Source organism: Antrostomus carolinensis, unplaced genomic scaffold, assembly GCF_000700745.2.
Source record: "Antrostomus carolinensis isolate BGI_N321 unplaced genomic scaffold, ASM70074v2 scaffold45302, whole genome shotgun sequence".
Classification (NCBI taxonomy): domain Eukaryota; kingdom Metazoa; phylum Chordata; class Aves; order Caprimulgiformes; family Caprimulgidae; genus Antrostomus; species Antrostomus carolinensis.
In genome coordinates, this window is record NW_010298679.1 from 3,752 (window position 1) to 20,601 (window position 16,850).

The 16,850-nt window shown below is 43.2% G+C and overlaps 1 protein-coding gene across 1 annotated transcript in view; it reads left to right on the top strand.

Moving 5' to 3' along the window:
• Positions 1 to 4,686: 4,686 nt before the first annotated feature.
• The window catches only part of BACH2 (BACH transcriptional regulator 2), a gene marked incomplete at its 3' end in the record, with an annotated part of 30,151 nt that continues 17,987 nt past the window's right edge, over positions 4,687 to 16,850 (top strand). Inside the window, exon 1 of the mRNA XM_010162490.1 lies at positions 4,687 to 4,940. Coding sequence (XP_010160792.1) covers positions 4,698 to 4,940 — 243 coding nt within the window. The remainder of the gene's footprint in view (positions 4,941 to 16,850) is intronic.

Sequence of the window (16,850 nt, forward strand, 5' to 3'; positions counted from 1 at the left end):
ATTTTCCTTGTGTCCAGTCTAAACCTCTGTTGTTTCAAATTGCTCCCATTATCCAGCTCCATCTTCTTGAGGACCTCACAGTAGATAGTGGCAGGCTGCTGTTAGAACCTCAGTATGGCCAGGCAGTCTCCCGTCCAAGTACTAAGTGTGCCCAACCCTGCTTTAGCTTTAGGGATCAGCCAAGCTCAGATGTGTTACATGGCACGGCCATAGGCAGATGTGAGCTGCCAGCACTGCTGCTGTTTCATTTCTGGAGGAATTTCACTGTTAACCTGCTGAAAACTGTCCCTGCATCCCTTCTCTGTTGAGCAGAGTTTAGCCAAAGTGATTTCCAGCCTGATGCAACTTCTCACCTTATGACAACTGAGCTTCTCTAGCAGCCTTTTGTAAAGGTTTTGTCAAAGGATTTCTGAAAGTCAGTACTAATTACATGTACCAGCGTTCCTCGCAGCTAATTTGACACACTTCAGGAATTCCAATAGAGCCCATCAGAGACATGACTCCCCCTTGCACAAGCCATGCTGCTTTGTCACGATGATGATTTGCCTGGTTAAGTGCTCTGTAGCTTGGCCATGATCAAAATTCGCCTTTTCACGTAATTAACCCAGTTCTGATGCAGGACTTTCTGGTGTGTCTTGATAAGATTTTCTCTCCCCTAATGTTTCCCTTTAAAAACAGACACCACGTTGCCCGCCCTTTAGTCTTGTGAGGCAGGAGCTGTTTTTTCGTGATAGGTAATGTATTTTTGGTAGTAGTTCAGTCAGTGTGTTCATGAGTTCCTGGAGAGTTTTGGGTGAGTGCCAGCCAAGTAGAGACAACATGCTGCAAACCAAAGTGATTTGGATGTTCCACGCACAATTTTTTTGGTCTCCTGAGGTTTTGTGTGCCTCCTCCACGCTGCCCATGCAGAAGGGCTCAATGGGATCTCCCACCCGTAGCTGTGGAAGAACAGTGTAAGCAACGTTCCAGTTTGCTTCACTGCAGTTGCTGGCCTTTACCAGCAACTTTTTTGGCAAGGTTTCAATGGTGCTTTCCTTGCCTACAATAGTTTGTGCCAGTTTCTGGAAACTTTTGTTTCAGAGAGGCTTTTTCTGGCAGTATGGTGACCTATATGCAAACAAATGCACAGCGTGTTCTTTTGAGCCAGAGAAAGGCTTGCTAAGACATTCTCTCTTCGGTCTGAAGAAATACCAAGTGTGTAACAATGATTTCCATGAAGAAGGTTCTGCAAACTCAGCATAATACAGAATTCAGCAAGAAATTATGCGGTTTGAATTAACACTGTATAAAAGACTTCCAGCGCGGCTTGCCTCAGAGTTCAGACTTAATACCCAATCCTTACTTTTCTCTTCCAAGGAGAGGAAAAAAAAAAAAAAAAAAGTTGAATTCTGCTAATTTTCTTGCTAATGTGTGCCAAAGCCCTACAGTGACCTTTTCTCTTTGCACTCTAAATCCTTTCCCTGTGAAAATGAACAATATACTTCCCAGTGCAGGATTGCACCATCTTGCTCCTGTCCTGCAGGATAAAACCCTCTTGGAGAGGAAACACCTCGTGCCTGGAGGTCATTCAGTCAATGGCAGATTGTGGAAAAGGGAAGACCATCAATCACTTCTGTTGAAACATTAAAAGCTGATAAATAGGTGGTCCTGAGCTGTAGCCCAGACCTGGCTTCCCTGTGCGCAATGCAGGGCTCGGGGTGCTTCCTGGAGCAGCCAGGGGCATGGCCAGGGGAAGTCTGTGTCGGGCTGAGATTGCAGCCGCTGGCTGGGGCATCCACGTGGGCTCTCGGCAGCTGTGGGAAGGGGCACAACATGGACTCGCTTTGAGGAAGCCCTTGGAGACACAACAGTCACCTTGGGAAAGCGTGGCAATGCAAACAGCTGGGTGAAGGTCCTTCCTGGGAGCGTGGCTAAGGATCTGCTGGAGCCGATGGTGCGATGCGCAGCCCCAGCATCTCAGTATCACGTTGGTCAGGTTTCCTAGCACAGAAGGCAGACTCACTCCCCGGGGGGGAAATACACCATGGTATTTTCAGCACTTCACAGGGCATGCAATGAATTTTTTGAAAAAATACACTTGATAAGAGCTGTAGTTAAAAAGTGGGAAATTACTAATTAGTAACCAAGTAATTCAGGGTTTGATTCACACAAATTGCACTATTACTGTAAAGAAGGATTGCTATTTCAGGCAAATAGTGGTTTTGGGGGTTTTTTTTAAAAGGCACTGAAAATATAGCTGATGTTCTGTTAATTACCTGCCAGGTTTCAGATTTCTTGCACATTTTTTTATCTGAGACATTACAGGCATAAGACATGCCTGGAAAAAAAGAAAAAAAACACAGAAAAGAACCTTTCTCCTTTGCATTGTCATTTGCAACTCTCAGGTTTTCCCAGCAGATTGTTCTTGTAAACTCTTGCATTTCATAGCACGCAAGAGTGACCACTTAGAAGATCATTATAATGCTATCGTTAGCATCAGAGTTCAGTTACACAGAAAGCTAAGAGTGGGAAGAGCTAAGTATCATTTTCTCTTTCACCTTACTGGAGTGCTAATAAAATGAGTGCTGTCAATTCTTCTCGTTAGTCTAAATTTATGAGGAGGGGGAAAAAAAAAATTCTTCTGGTTAAGAAAACCAATCAGTAGCCTAAAAATCTCACAGTGTCTCCCTCCTCTACCTGTATGCAGATCAATAAGCAACTATTTATCTTCTCCCTGGATATTGAAAGTCAGTGAAGGGCTAATCTGGGTTGGTTGATTTGTTTCTTTCTGTTCATGTAGGCATTTCACCTGGGTACTCAGAAGTGTAGCATGAGTCAGCAGTAAGTATTGAAAATACCAGTAAAAGAGAAGCTGCGAGCATCCCATTCAGACTTCCAGTAATATTCTAGTTTTGTAATGTTGACACAAACACCTGCTTTATAGAAAGAGTCATCATAGCCACTGGTTTAAAAATACTCCTATAAAGGTGAGGTGGTGGATTTATCGTTGAGAAGTCTAGTAAATACTTAAAGTAACAAGCAAGTCCTCTTAAGTCCATTCTTGGGTAGATTGTTAGTATCTTTCAAATAACACAGTAGGAAAATGATACCCTGGTTTGAACTCATGGCAAGAAAAACAGTTTGCAGTCATGTTGTGTCTACCTGTGTACCCATATACTGTACTAGCAAAGGAAAATGCTGCAGAGATCCAGGTTAAAAAGTAGCAGAGGAGGAATTTTGCTTCTACTCGCTACAGTGGTCAGATATTTACAGTGAAGCAGTATTATACCAGAAGACCACCCGCCGTCTGTTGCCCTTAGCCCTATATGCCTCTGAATCTTACCTCTCAGAAGGTGACTGGTTTTTGTAACAAGGAAAAAGAGTTTCTTTAAAATACTTGAAATATGTGCATTTGCACGACTTTCCTTTCAGCAGCAGTTAGAGTAATACATGCAAATAATCCTTTTTCCCATGTAAGCCCTAAACCAAGCGTGTTCGGTTTGTTTCGGGGTACATGGTGTGTTCAGACACCACACAAGCTTTTATACTTTTCTACTCAGAGAAACTGAAATGGGAAAATAATGCAAAGAGGATTCAGCCTGGTGCTGGGCAGAAAGTTTTGAGTAAAAGAATTGCTTCAACGTCTTGAAGTACGAAGGGAGTTTGTGTGGTGTTGGGTGTTGGGGGAAGCTGATCCCCACCCACCATCACCACCGCAAGTCTGGTCCCCGTGTTCAGAGGCATTGCTAGTTCTACCTGTGCCAGAAACTGCAGAACAGCAAGCAGAGATCCTCCTAGCTCAGACAGTTGTAACGGGTGTGTTACGTCCGTCCTTCCAAGCTCCACTCTGCTGTCAGGAGCGGGAGACTTATCTGCACTCAGGAGCAGCCCTAGCACCCAGGTGCTGCCCTGCCGCCCGGGGCTGGACCTCCACGCAGGTCAAGGGATTTTCTTGGGTCAGTGGGTCTGGAATTCAGAAACTGCTCTTTTCTGTAAATGGCGTTAAACTGCTGGTGAAGGCGTGTTGCTTTAGCCATACCTGGAAACAGATTTCTTCTGAAGCCACTAAACATCTTTCTCTCCCCTTTAAGGCTTAAAATCACTCTGATTGAGAAATGAAGTCGCTGTAGCTAGTGACTTGTCTTCACTGGGTACAGTTCCACCTTGCTTTTCACTTGAGCTGAGATCTTCAGTGTAAATGTGCAGTGTTGCCTGTCTGCTGGAGAATAGGCTGGGGTTTTGAGGGTTTTTTTTCCCTTAATCAGAAAATAACAGAAGCAAGCACAAAGTCCTTTTTTTCACTATTAGAACACCCAACAGTCACTCTTGCTTTTTTTGATAAAATCTTCTAAAATTTCCCATGTCCCCATCTTATTGCCTCTACTAAATAAAAAATAGTAGATTCAGAGTAGGTGGTTGAAGGAAAACACTTTGCAGTCCATCTAAACCCTATTTTGGTTTTGAGGGGGCAAGTTGAGGGGAGAGTAGGTGATCAAAGCACAGAAGAGTGAAAGCCAGCGGCAACAAACACCCTTCCCAATATCTTTCCCAAGTGACTTGCTGAGATTTAAGAATTACTGGGCTGCTTGGCCCTGGTCCCCAGGTATCCAGAAATCAGGCAGCATCCCACCGCACCATGTTCGCCCAGCGTCTGCATCGCTCATCACCACCTTGTTTGTGTTTTCTTCCTCCCTTCTCCTCTGCAGGGTGTGAACGGCATGTCTGTGGATGAGAAGACTGACTCCCCCATGTATGTGTATGAGTCAACGGTGCACTGTACCAATATTCTCCTCTGCTTAAATGACCAGCGGAAGCAGGACATTCTCTGTGACGTGACTCTGATCGTGGGGGGGAAAGAGATCCGCGCCCACCGGGCGGTGCTGGCTGCCTGCAGCGAGTACTTCTTGCAGGCCTTGGTAGGACAGACGGAAAATGACCTGGTTGTCAGCCTACCAGAAGAGGTACAGTATGTCACCATTCACCCACTGTAAATACAAGCCCCCTCCATCCCATGTGGTGAGGAACACCTCCACAGTCTGCTAAGGTGGCCAAGGGGAGTCGGCGCAGGTGTCGGTGCGTGCCCCGGCACGGCTGTGTATGTGGTTTTCGTGTTTGGGTGGGTTGCAAATCACTGAAGGATGAACATGTTCACCCTAGCCTTCCTCACCAGTGGTAACTCCTAACGGTTATGGTGGCAAAGCTTTAAGATGCTTCTGCTTGCCTTTGTCTCTGCAGCCAAGGGAGTTGTACCCAAACGCTTAATTACCGTAGCTTCATTCAGGGCGGTATCAGGACCCTGATATTCTTCTGCTCTTCCAGGCAGGAAATTTGAAAGGGGTGATGTGGCTGCTAGATGGCAGGTTATTGTTGAAAAATCATTTGAGCTGTCACGTTGTTGGGAGTCTTGTAGCTGTGCACCCTTTTCCAGCAGCTCATATCCTCGTCTTCCTCTTTCCTCTCCCCTGCACCTCATTCAATCTTGCTTCCTCTCGCCTCCCCTCATGACGAGTTTGGGATTTAACTGCTTCGAGCTGTGTGTTTTCCACCAAGAAACCATGAACACTGTCTGTCAAAAAGCAGGGTTTTTCTCATGCAGCATAGCTCCCACAGCAGGAAACCAAGGGACGTAGAAAATACATACCTCACTGGAAAGTTTACTTTATTTTACCACAAAATCTTACTGGCTGGCTTCCACCCCCACTGTAATTTCCTCACAGCCATACGGCCGTGACAGCACAGCTACCGTAGGGCCTGCCGGTGGCTTTGCTGCCCACGGAGGGGAGACGTGTGTCTGCTGGCCAGGGCTGCCGTGAGCCGCCGCCTCGGCACTGCCTGCCTGGCATCTCCGGCTGGGGCGGGCGGAATCAGGGGCAGTGATGCCAAGGCACAGGATGGCAGTCACCCAGTGGGAAGGTACTCTGGCATACAGAGGGGTTATCACCATCATTTGCTTAATGCCCATGAAGAAGAATGGTGTGTTTTTAAATGATGACAGGTCCCAAAGTATCACACACCATTTTTCCCCCCCTGGTTTAGCTCTCCAGAGACTTGAGTGACATCATGATGTTGTCATGGCACAAGCTGGAGAGCATTAGAAGAAGTAGGTCACTGGGTGGGACTTCAGGAGTCTTGACACTGAATATTACTCATGAAGAAATTTCAACCGAGACATTTTGCATAGGAGTTTAGAGATATTGCAGAGAACGTATGAGGATGCACACTATGATTCTGCAGCGTCCACTAATAATTTCCAGTGGAAGAACTGAGTTTTGGTCAGTGTCGCACAGCTTTCACACCGCAGAGCAAGGGTGGGAGCATGGAGGTGACAAAACATGCCCAGGGGTGCACAGGTAGGAAGAGACAGGAGAGTATCAGTGCTCTTTGACAAAGCCTTAGTGAGACCTCCGTGTCTGATTCAGGTCAAGTTAGATAAAGAAAACTAATTGAAATTCAAATAAACATATACAAGAGTGACTGAGATGTTCAGAAGAAGGAGCCTGGCCTAAAGGAGGAGAAGACAAGACCCTGGCAGGTTCATCCTGCTGGTGTGACAACTGCAATGTGCTACAGCTCTGTGTAGGCAGAGAAGATGAAACGGCTGATAAAAGTTTATCTTTAATATTAAAAGACAACATTTGCACAAGCATCGATGGGTTTCCACTGGCTTTTAGTAAAGGTAGATAGGAAATTAGCAGATTTTTAAACACAGCAGCAGTGAGATGCTGAGCCACAGACCAGTGGGAGGAGCAGGGTGGTGGAGGGATCATGATGTGTCTGCATTTGGTGACCCAGTCCGATGTTCATATGACACTGAAGATTTAAAACACAAAAGTTTGTCTTACTATGTGTTTTACATGAGATAATGTGTAAAAAAAATCCTCTTATCAAACCATAAATGATATTTATTTTAATGAATCTCCTTTGGATAAATGAAGTATTGAGGTTTTACGTTTTAAAATACAATTCAATGAAAGACTAAAAAGTTTTCGTAACTTAGGGTTACATTGGCAGCTGTTGCAGCTCCAGTGAAGTCCATGGGTTTGCAGACACAGTGAATCTAGTTCTTGAGGTTTTTTCCAGTACTCTGAAATTGTCATGCTCCACCTAAGACCACCACTGTTATTTTGCCACGTGCTTCGATCAGTTGCAGAGTGCTAGGGCTTCAGCTTTCTCACCCTGGAAAAGAACTCTCCTGGCCTGCCCTACAAGATAACCTCAGTTACCAGTGGCTGCTTGTACAGATATTTTCCATGTGCAAATTAATTGCTGTTCTTTGAATCTAATTTGTTCAGTGGCTACTTTATTTGAATAGCTATTATGTGAGGTGGTCAGTTAAATAACTTCCACACAAATGGTAGTCACTTGGGGTAAAGAGACCTGCCTGATGCCCTTTGTTATTTCTTGTCTACTCCTTGGTCAAGGTGCACGTCTCTACTTCTGATGTTGCTCTGCTTCAGATATGGGAAGTGCCTCCAACAAAGCACAGTGTCGGAGCTCCCCACAAAAGGAACTGAAACACTCCTGGTTTTAAGAGCTGATAGAGCCGGGGAAAAAACATCTTAGTTATATTGCGTTAAAAGAAGTTAGCAGGGTCTTTTTTAGTTCACAAGCTAATGGCTTTTCTCAAGGCTATTGTTTCTAGCCCATGTTCTGCAGAGCTCTGGCAGCCCAGGAGTTATTTCTAAAGGTATCTGTAAAAACTGACTTAATTTGTCATGTAGGGGGTTATTCATCCAGTGGAAAAATTTCAAACAAAAGTTGAAAGTTAATGTCCTGAGCCAATTCTTTTTTCAGGCTTAAAGACAATTTCTGTGGGCATATAGTTGTTACAGAAAAAAACAGAGATTGAAAATAGTTTTTAAATATAGTCTTCACAGTTCAAAACTTTTCCGAAGGTGACGATCACTCCTAAATTAACAAAGATATTTTTAAGTCAACCATGCAAGCATTGCATTTTAAATTCTGTCGTGGTTTGAAAATGGATAAAGTATGCAATTGTGGAGAAAGGGCATTATTATTTCTCAAAGGTTTTATGTTGGAGCTGGATAAAGCTTTATATAGAAAGCTTTTACACTCATGTAATGTTGGTGTGAGGGAGCTTAACATCAAAACAAAAGAACTTATTTTTTATTATTCAAAGCAGTAAATCTGCCTCTGAAGTCTGAATTGCAGAATTATTTTTTTCCCTTCATAGCATGTTAGAATCTGTTTGTTAATCTGGCATCCAGACATTGTTAACTGTTGTCTAGCTAAACAGTGAACAGATGTTTTTTTACATTATTTCTTGTTTATATCCAATTACAAGTGAGAGCGGTCTTTATGATATGCCAGTCATTTCAGTAGGGAGACATTGTGCACACACAGAATTGGGACTGGTTGAACTTACAGGGTTTTAAACCGCTGCAAAACGTTGTGTTAGACATTTCAGGTCAGTTCAAGCGTGACATAACGTGCCTCAGTTCAAACCTTTCCCTAATCAGCTAAGTCAGTATGGAGCTAATTCTGCACTGATTGAAGAGTTTCCATAAACCCTGTGGTGCTAGCCTCAGTAGTTTGATTTCATACTACACTTTTTGTTAAAGCAGCGTATTTTAGTGTGTAGATAAGCGCTTGGGAAAACAGCCACGTAATAACAAGGGCTGAGATGTGGCCGTGGTGCGTGAACTATCAGCCCTCAGAGCAGAGTTAGAGGGATGGAGTGTGTCAGCTGCCTACAGCTAATAAAAGGACCCTGACAGCTCTTAACTTCTACGCTTTTCTCTTCATTTGCAGTTTTTGGTACCTAGAACGTTGCCTGCTTTTCACATAGGGGTTGTGTTTTTTTCAGCAATTGTGCCATTTTCCTCTAGCAGCTACTGTTAAATGCAACCCAGCATTAGTATTTTCCAAGATACGAGTTTTAAGCTGTAAATTTACTCATTCATTTCATACCCCTAACTGTTGTTTTGTTTTATTTAATCATGAAAACTGGTCTTCCTTCCTTTAACAAGGCACTTAATTAAGCTTTTAATTCATGATAAGAAGTTAAATGGCACTTATAAGGCTTTTTAATGGTTTCCACTTCCCATCCAGATTACAAAAAAAGGTGTGATAGAGAGAGAGACACGGCTGTCAGCCAGGGGTATTGTAGGTCATGCCAATATTAGCTGGCAGCAGGCCATTATCCAATTAACATTGCTTCATCACTGCAAGTAATAGCTCTCGAGTAGATGATTGAGTCATTCATGCTGTAGTGGTACTCTGCTTTACTTGAAAAGGAGCCAGTGCTTCATCGAACTGGCTTTTTATTCGCTGTTATTACCTGCCTGGCTTTGCTAATAGAAGTGCCCAGTGAGTCTGTATGGGCAAGCTGAAAGCTGGGGGTGGGACAGAGGAGCATCGTCTGTGCAAACACCTTATTCACCTTGTTTTCTGAAAGCTGAGGCTGCAGTTAAATTATGAAAAGACAGAAACAGCAACAGCAAATAAAAACCCTCAGCTGCATGAGTGTCCTACAGCTTACAAATGAGATTCTCAACCTTGCTTGTTTTTGGGGTTTTTTTTCCACTTTGGGGTGTACATTTAAAAAGAACTTCATCTGGTCATTCCAGCCATGAGAACACCAAATGCCGTTCTCTCTGGTGAAGTTAAATGCAGGTGATGTGAAGCAGTAGACCTAGCTTTCTGTAGCACTAGTCTAATTCTGTTATAAAACCTTTCTGTTATAAAACCAGCTTGCTTCTTAAGCAGACTAGTTAGTTTTACCTGTAACCCTCAAATTCCTTAAATCTGTTTCAGAGTGGCTACTGGTGACTTTTTTTTGTGTAGTGAACTATTTGCTGGAAACCTTGCCTTCAAAAGGATTAAACAGAGTTATCTGTGGTTTACAAATCTTCCAAGGGACAAAGAGAAGCAGCATCTCTTTTAGGAAGAGGGGGTGGGATGTTCTTGGGGTCCTTTTTTGTTAGTTTATCCACCCAGCTCTTTACTATTAGGAGAATGATGTTCAAAGTAGATCTTAGCACACAGCATGGGCTGAATTTCTCTGCATTCTGACTGCTTTACTGCTGCAAAACCTGCCGTTTCCCCACGAGGTCTAGCCCTGTGAAATCTGTCATCTGCTTCTTCAGTTGACGTAGGTTAACTCCCTCACCCGGTTAATCTTTGCAAAGAGAAAAGCAGGACGGGAGCTCAATTCGGGTTCAAGGCTGGCAAAAGCTGAGTATGTTGGAAAGCAAAGGCATGTGGCACCCTGGGTGGGACCGAGCCAGGCATCTAACATTAGCGTATCTCATAGCTGACAGGGAGGAGAAATACTGGCAGCTGCTAACCATCCATGCCAACCCACCAGCCTGAGGGAAAAGTGCTGGGAATTAGCCAACAAAAGATGATTGCGATGAGGAGAAAATCAAAGGCAGGAGGCAGGAGGTCAACTATTACATACCCTGCTGGCTAAAGGCAATTACTATTCCTTTTTATCTCTCTAAAAATAAATTATATTCTCTTACTTTGTCTCTTTCCATTCTGTGTAGTGTGTATATGTATGAATATGATGTCTGTAAGGAATGCAGCGACTGAGCTGGGAGAGCTCTGTACGGGTGCTTGGAGTGGAAGAGGTGATAAATGTGGGAAGTAGGAGCAAGAGGGCAAGAAGAAAATGTCTGCTTGGAAGTTTGTTTCCCAGCTGGAGGGATGTTACTACACAGTAGGGAACAACAAAAGACCTTTTTTCTCCCCTCCCCACCACCACCACCACCAGAGATGTAGTAGGAGTAGCTAAGGTTAGTTCTTAGAGAACAGGAAGCATTAGTGTGGTTTTCTTTTTACATAACTGTGTCAGCCATTGATGTTTCTCACAACACTGGCCAGAATTAATTCTGCTTTGGCTCAGGAGGTGGCAGTGACCTGAATGCCTTCCTAAAAGCCAGTACCTGCTTCATCCACAGAGTTTTTTGTAGTGCCAAGAGGTTGCATCCATCAGGCTTCAAATAAACTCAGGCTTCAAACTCATTCACGTTTCAACCTCACCTCGGTGATGCTGCTTCACTGAGTCCGTATGGGTGGAAGCTGGGTCTTTGGTTGCCTAGATCCTAACACTCCTAGGGAATGTGTTATTTTTCATGCTTATATTATATTTTTTCACCTCTCCTATGAAGACAGGCTGAAAGAGTTGGGGCTGTTCAGCCTGGAAAAGAGAAGGCTCCAGGGAGATCTTATAGCGGCTTCCAGTACCTGAAGGGACCTACCAGAAAGCTGGGGAGGGACTTTTCATAAGGGCAGTTAATGACAGAACAAGGAGAAATGGGTTTAAGCTGAAAGAGGGCAGGTTTAGATTAGATATTAGGAAGAAGTTTTTCACTGTGAGGGTGGTCAGACACTGGAACAGGTTGCCCAAGGAAGTTGTGGATGCCCCCTCCCTGGAAGTGTTTAAGGCCAGGCTGGGTGAGGCTTTGAGCAACCTGGTCTAGTGGAAGGTGTCCCTGCTGATGGCAGGGGGATTGGAACTAGATGATCTTTAAGGTCCCTTCCAACCCAAACCATTCTATGATTCTGTGCTGATTCACAGTGCTGACACTGACCGCAAGGAAGGATGACCGGAGGTTGCGGATCTGTAGTGAGAGTAAAAATGAACATTTGGATACTTTTTGAGGTCTTAGTGACACAGCACTAATTCAGGAGAAACCATGAGACCGAAATGCACATTGCTTTATGTGTGTTGCTTATGTAGCACAGTAGAAGGTACAAATGACACTTTTTTCCTAGCAGGTGAACAATAAAACATAAATTAGACAATCAAGATGTGATATGAAATTCCATCCGTGTCTCACTACAAAAGCTTTTGGCACTGCCTGATTTTTCATGCCTCAAGTATGATGAGGAAACTGGACACATACTTTTCATTCCACATAGTGTAACTTTCCATTATTTTCTGATGAGGGCTGTCTCGCTATTGATAATTCTCTTTTTCAGCAGGGAAAAGTGAAATACATCTCTATTGTTTTGTGGGGAGAGCTGGGCTTAAACAAGCAAAATAAAAGCCATGCATACATGCATGTGAAGGGGAGAAAATCTTGCAATAACTCCTTTACTCTCCCTTAGCACAAATAAATAGTTGTGCTATTTATTTGTTTATTCGAGTAAGCATACAAAAATGTACTGTGGAAGGGGATATGGAGATGAATACGCAGAATGAAATTCACCACTGCGATAAGTGGCCTCAATTTCCTTGCCTTTGTTAGACTCCTGCCTGCTGCTATTGCTGAATTGGGCTGATTGACTGTGATTGCACTTGCTATTGAAAAGGCAGTTTGCAGTGTGGAAACTTTCTCACTCAAACATGACAAACGTAATCTAAAATGTAAAAGATGTCCTGAAAAGTAAGTCCTAGAGGTAGACTGTGCTGAGGACACGAGTAGAAGCAATAGGCATGTGTAAGAGGAGAGCTTTTTTTTTTTTTTTAATTTGGGATTTTATTTTATTTTTTGCAGTATTCAAATATATATGTGGGTATGAATGAAAACGAGGTGGCTGAGCCATGACTGCCCCTCAACACTGTGAGCACTCTTGACTCTGCAGACTGAAAGATCTCCTCCTCTCCTCCCCCTCTACCTTTGATTCTCTTCCCATTGCTTTTTCTCCCTTTAAAAAAAGCTTTGAATTTTTTTTTATTGCTGGCAGACTAAGTATCTGCTCTTTTAAGAGTCCAGAAATACAGGCTGAGCATTTGCCATTTGAATAAACATACAGATAAGGCCCAGATAAGACACCCCTTAGCTTCACCACATCAGAGACCACAACCTGTAAGGTACTTTTTGATCCCAGTACCAAGTTTTGTTTTGTTAGCGTTCCCAAGACCCAAAGAAGATAAGGTTTTATTTCTGTACAGCACTTTCTGACAGGGATTCCCCAGTGAATAATGTCAGACTGACTGTTTTTCTCAGCTACCAGTGAAATTGAGCATGTTACAGCCTGGAATATGGCATGTATTCAAATGATGCATTGCAGCAGTCAACAAACATTAAGGCTAGGAGGTGTAGTTCAATTTAGAAGTGAAATACAGGTTTAGGTGAGCAGAAGGCAAGTGAATCATACTAAAATTTGTGAATTAGATGCTCTTTGTAAATTTTACAGGCAGGCTGTTGGGTTTTTTAGAGGAACGAGTAGCCACGCTTTCTGTTACATGTTTGATGCAGGCTCTGGAGGGAGAACCGGCTGGTGTATTCCAGGACTTTTGTGCAGCGCTGAATTTTCATCTGTCCCACTTTGATGGGAGACTGTCAGCAAACACCTTGGAGTCCCAGTGCAGTCTAACACTACTAAAAGTTGTGTCCTTGGGCACTTTATTTACCTCAATAAAATAAATAAATAGGAGCAGCTGTACTTGGTCAAACTACAGATTCATCTAGCCCAGGCTTGGTTTGTTTTAAAAATGAGATTTAATTTCTCTGAAAGAGCTTGAGAGGAGGCTTGGGTGGCTGTTTAAAGACTTAAATGAAAAGAAAGTATCAGGCATATCACTAGGAAGGGTGTTTTAATTTACTGGGGAAAGATATGAGAGCCACTGGCAGTTGTTTTGAAGCCAGATTAAAATCAACTGAAAGATTTGGCGTGTGTTTTCTAGTAACAAACTGCTCAGTGATGTGTACGACTGCACACTGTGTCATACCTGTAAGGCAAATGGGCTTGGAGAGGGACAAGCTTTAGACACCCTTTGAAGAAGTTTGGTGCTCATTACAGATGTAGTTGAGTGGAATTTTTGATCCTAAGATAACATAGATCAGATTTGCTAGTAAACCTTTCTGTCCTTCACTTTGCTTAATCTGACCTTGTAAGAGCAGATGGCATCAGAGTGTGCAGTTAAGTGTAACTGTCTGTTTCCTGCACACAGAAATAGTAATTTTTATTATTATTATTTTTGGTTTGTATTTTGGGATTTGTTTTTTTTCCCCTTAAAGTTGTCACAATGCATCTTTTGAATCACTTAAGAGCCAGTGGTGGAGGCTTTAGAAGACTTTGTGGAGAAGAGAAGGTTAATTCATAGTAGAAATGGCACTGGGAATTTCTTGCCACGACCCAGGGGCTGCTAGTAGCCTAGGGAATCCACGGTTAAAATAGCCGTATCTGAGCCGAGAACAGCAGAGAATCACAGTACTCGTATTTTCAGTAAAACCGATACATAAACAACGTGTCACCAAACAGCTGGAATTGAGAGGTGTCAGCTCTGAAGTTAAATAATGGTAACATGAAACCTTCAGCAGTAGATTTTTGTGAACAGATAAAATACTGTCGTCACCTCCCTGCGAATGCTGGGGTGGAAGCTGATGCGTCGGATGGGAATTGCAGCACAGGTCTGTGCATCAGGTCAGTGATGATTAAATCACCTTGTGAGAACCACTCAGCTATGTTTACCTCTCTCTAAACTCTCTGGTTCACCTTACCTCACACAGAGGTGAACAGACTGTCCCACAGCTGGCACAGCTGCTGGTCTCAGAGCAGCCTATGTATCTGAACCCAGAGCTTCCAGTGTGTCCCTCCTCAGCCAGGGTTTTGATCTTATTTTCTCCCTTCTGTATCTTTTAAAAATGCAGGAGGCATTGAGGGGATTTTCAGACTAGTTGAAACATTTCTCAAGATGAATGGGTTAGGATGGAGCCAGTCGCTGCCGCATCTGGCTGGTTGGTCCTGGGTGACAGACAGGCTCTACCCTGCATCATCTGCCCATTCTTCATGCATCAGCCCTGAGATCCTGTGCACTGCCATCGATAAGAGCTACTGTGACTACCACATGCAAGAGGAAAGTAGACTTGGAGGCATGGAACAGATCAGAAAGAGTCAGTGAAATGCTACGAAGACTTCCAGTTTCTTACCAGGAGACAGGGACACTTTGAGGATGATTATGTAGGAATTTTTGCCTAAGTGACCAAGCTGTTGCAGACCCAGGTTCAAAAAAGAAAGTCTTAATTAAAAAAAAAAAAAAAATCTTGATACTGAGAGCAAGATTTAAAAACTTCTTCCTACATTATTGTAGCTTTTGGACGTCCCATCTCTATCCCAAACAATAGGCAGGTAGGTACCTAGCAAGACTTGATCTCTTCCACTGAGAGCTAATCAGTCTTGGCAGATGGGAGCTATGGGTTTTCAAGTCCCCAAAAACCGGACACCTTTGTTTTGGTGTTGAAGCAACCATATTTAGTTGAATATATATTTGGGTTTAGTAAAGCATGTGCTCCACATCGCTCCCAAGAGCAGCTGCTCATCATTTCAGAACAACACTTTAGAGATATGGCAGTGAACAGACTTACTGTAAGAAATGCAGAGAGATTTGGCGGGTGTGACCTAGGATGGATTCAGTGGCAGTGTTGTATTCTCAGTGCTTCCTTCTGTTCCTGTGATGTCAGATGTAATTCCCAAGACCAGGGCTGAGGGGAGTTCGTTGGGGTGGTAAAATAGAAGGGAGACCATCCAAATAAATGGATTGACTCAGAAGTGGACCTGAACAATGCTAATAGTTTAAAGAGTTGTGGGCATCCAGTCCATCAAACACTTCATAATACTTTACTTGAAGTTTGCTTGCTTTGAAATGTGATAGGACCAAATTCCCTGGTCTGTGTATAGACCTCTTACTTTATGTTCCCAGAGTGGGTGGGGATGCAGTCTGTGGTAGTGTTTCAAGGTAAAAAAAGAAGATTTAAAGAAAAAAATTGCCCATGCAATGTTTACCAGTACAGTTCTCAGTTTCAAGAAAAAGTGCTTTTGATGAAGTGGTCTGGGATTTTCGTCAGACTGTCAGCTAGGAGGCTGAGGTTGTTTTTGTTGGTGTAAAGCTTTTGCTTGTGGGAAATGTGTTGGGTTTTTGCATACCTTTGAAATTCAGACCTATGGTCCTCCCTTTCAAGGGCCTGCAGTTAGTAAGAAACAAGCCTTAAACAACTCTGAAAGCAAAATGTCTTTCCATCTCTGGCCACACAGCAGTAGTACAACATACCTAGCCACCTCTCTCTCCAGATACACAGGCTGCCTTCAGAGAAAATTTCCCTGTCAGAAGATTCTTGGTCAAGTAAAAACAAAATAAGCTGAAGTTATTTCCTGTTTCTTTCAAAGGACAGGGTTGGAGCCAGTAACCTTTCAAGACAGGAAAAAGCTGGGAAAGACAAATCCTGACAACTTCCCTTCTGCTTTCCACAGAGGACCAGTGCTCATTTCTGCTTCCGGAATGGGAAAAAGCTGGGCTTGTGGTGGATGGGTCTCCTGCCATTCCATCTGCCTGTTGAACTGAACTATTTTTTAGCCTTATTTTTATCTGACTGCAGATTTCCATGTTCCCCCATGGATGGCTTTCTGCATATAGTGTTTTTGTCTGGACATAAAGCCAAGTCGATCAGTTTCTGTCTCTTCCTTCAATTTGTTAGTTTTCACGAGACTGGGCACATCAAACCAAGGCTATGTTTTAAATGTCTGAATTAATTCATCAAATGCAAGGCACAAAAAATAGAGAGTTGCCTGTCTTTTGTAAGAGCCATCTCTCCTTGTCATTTTTGCCCAGTTTATATTAGCAGTAGCCATTGAAGACAAATAATACCTCTACCATTGTCTAAGGAAGTGAAGAATTGAGAGGTGTCCATGACATAAATAGGCATTGGGGCATTCTACGAAGAAACTTTTTCACATTTACAAAGGCATCATAGCATTCAAAAAGCAAAAAGAGTTGCTTTCAGTAGTGGCAGAAGCCTTTAAATCAATAACTCCTTTTCTTCTTTCCCTGTCTTCAATGTATCTTGTAGTTGGAGGGCTGAGGAAAAACACCCAGTAAGAGCAATCTCAGGCTTGGTTTAGTTTTGCTTCCTTTTCAAAGATGAGCCTAATCCTTCTCTCACGGGGTTTATTTCACTATT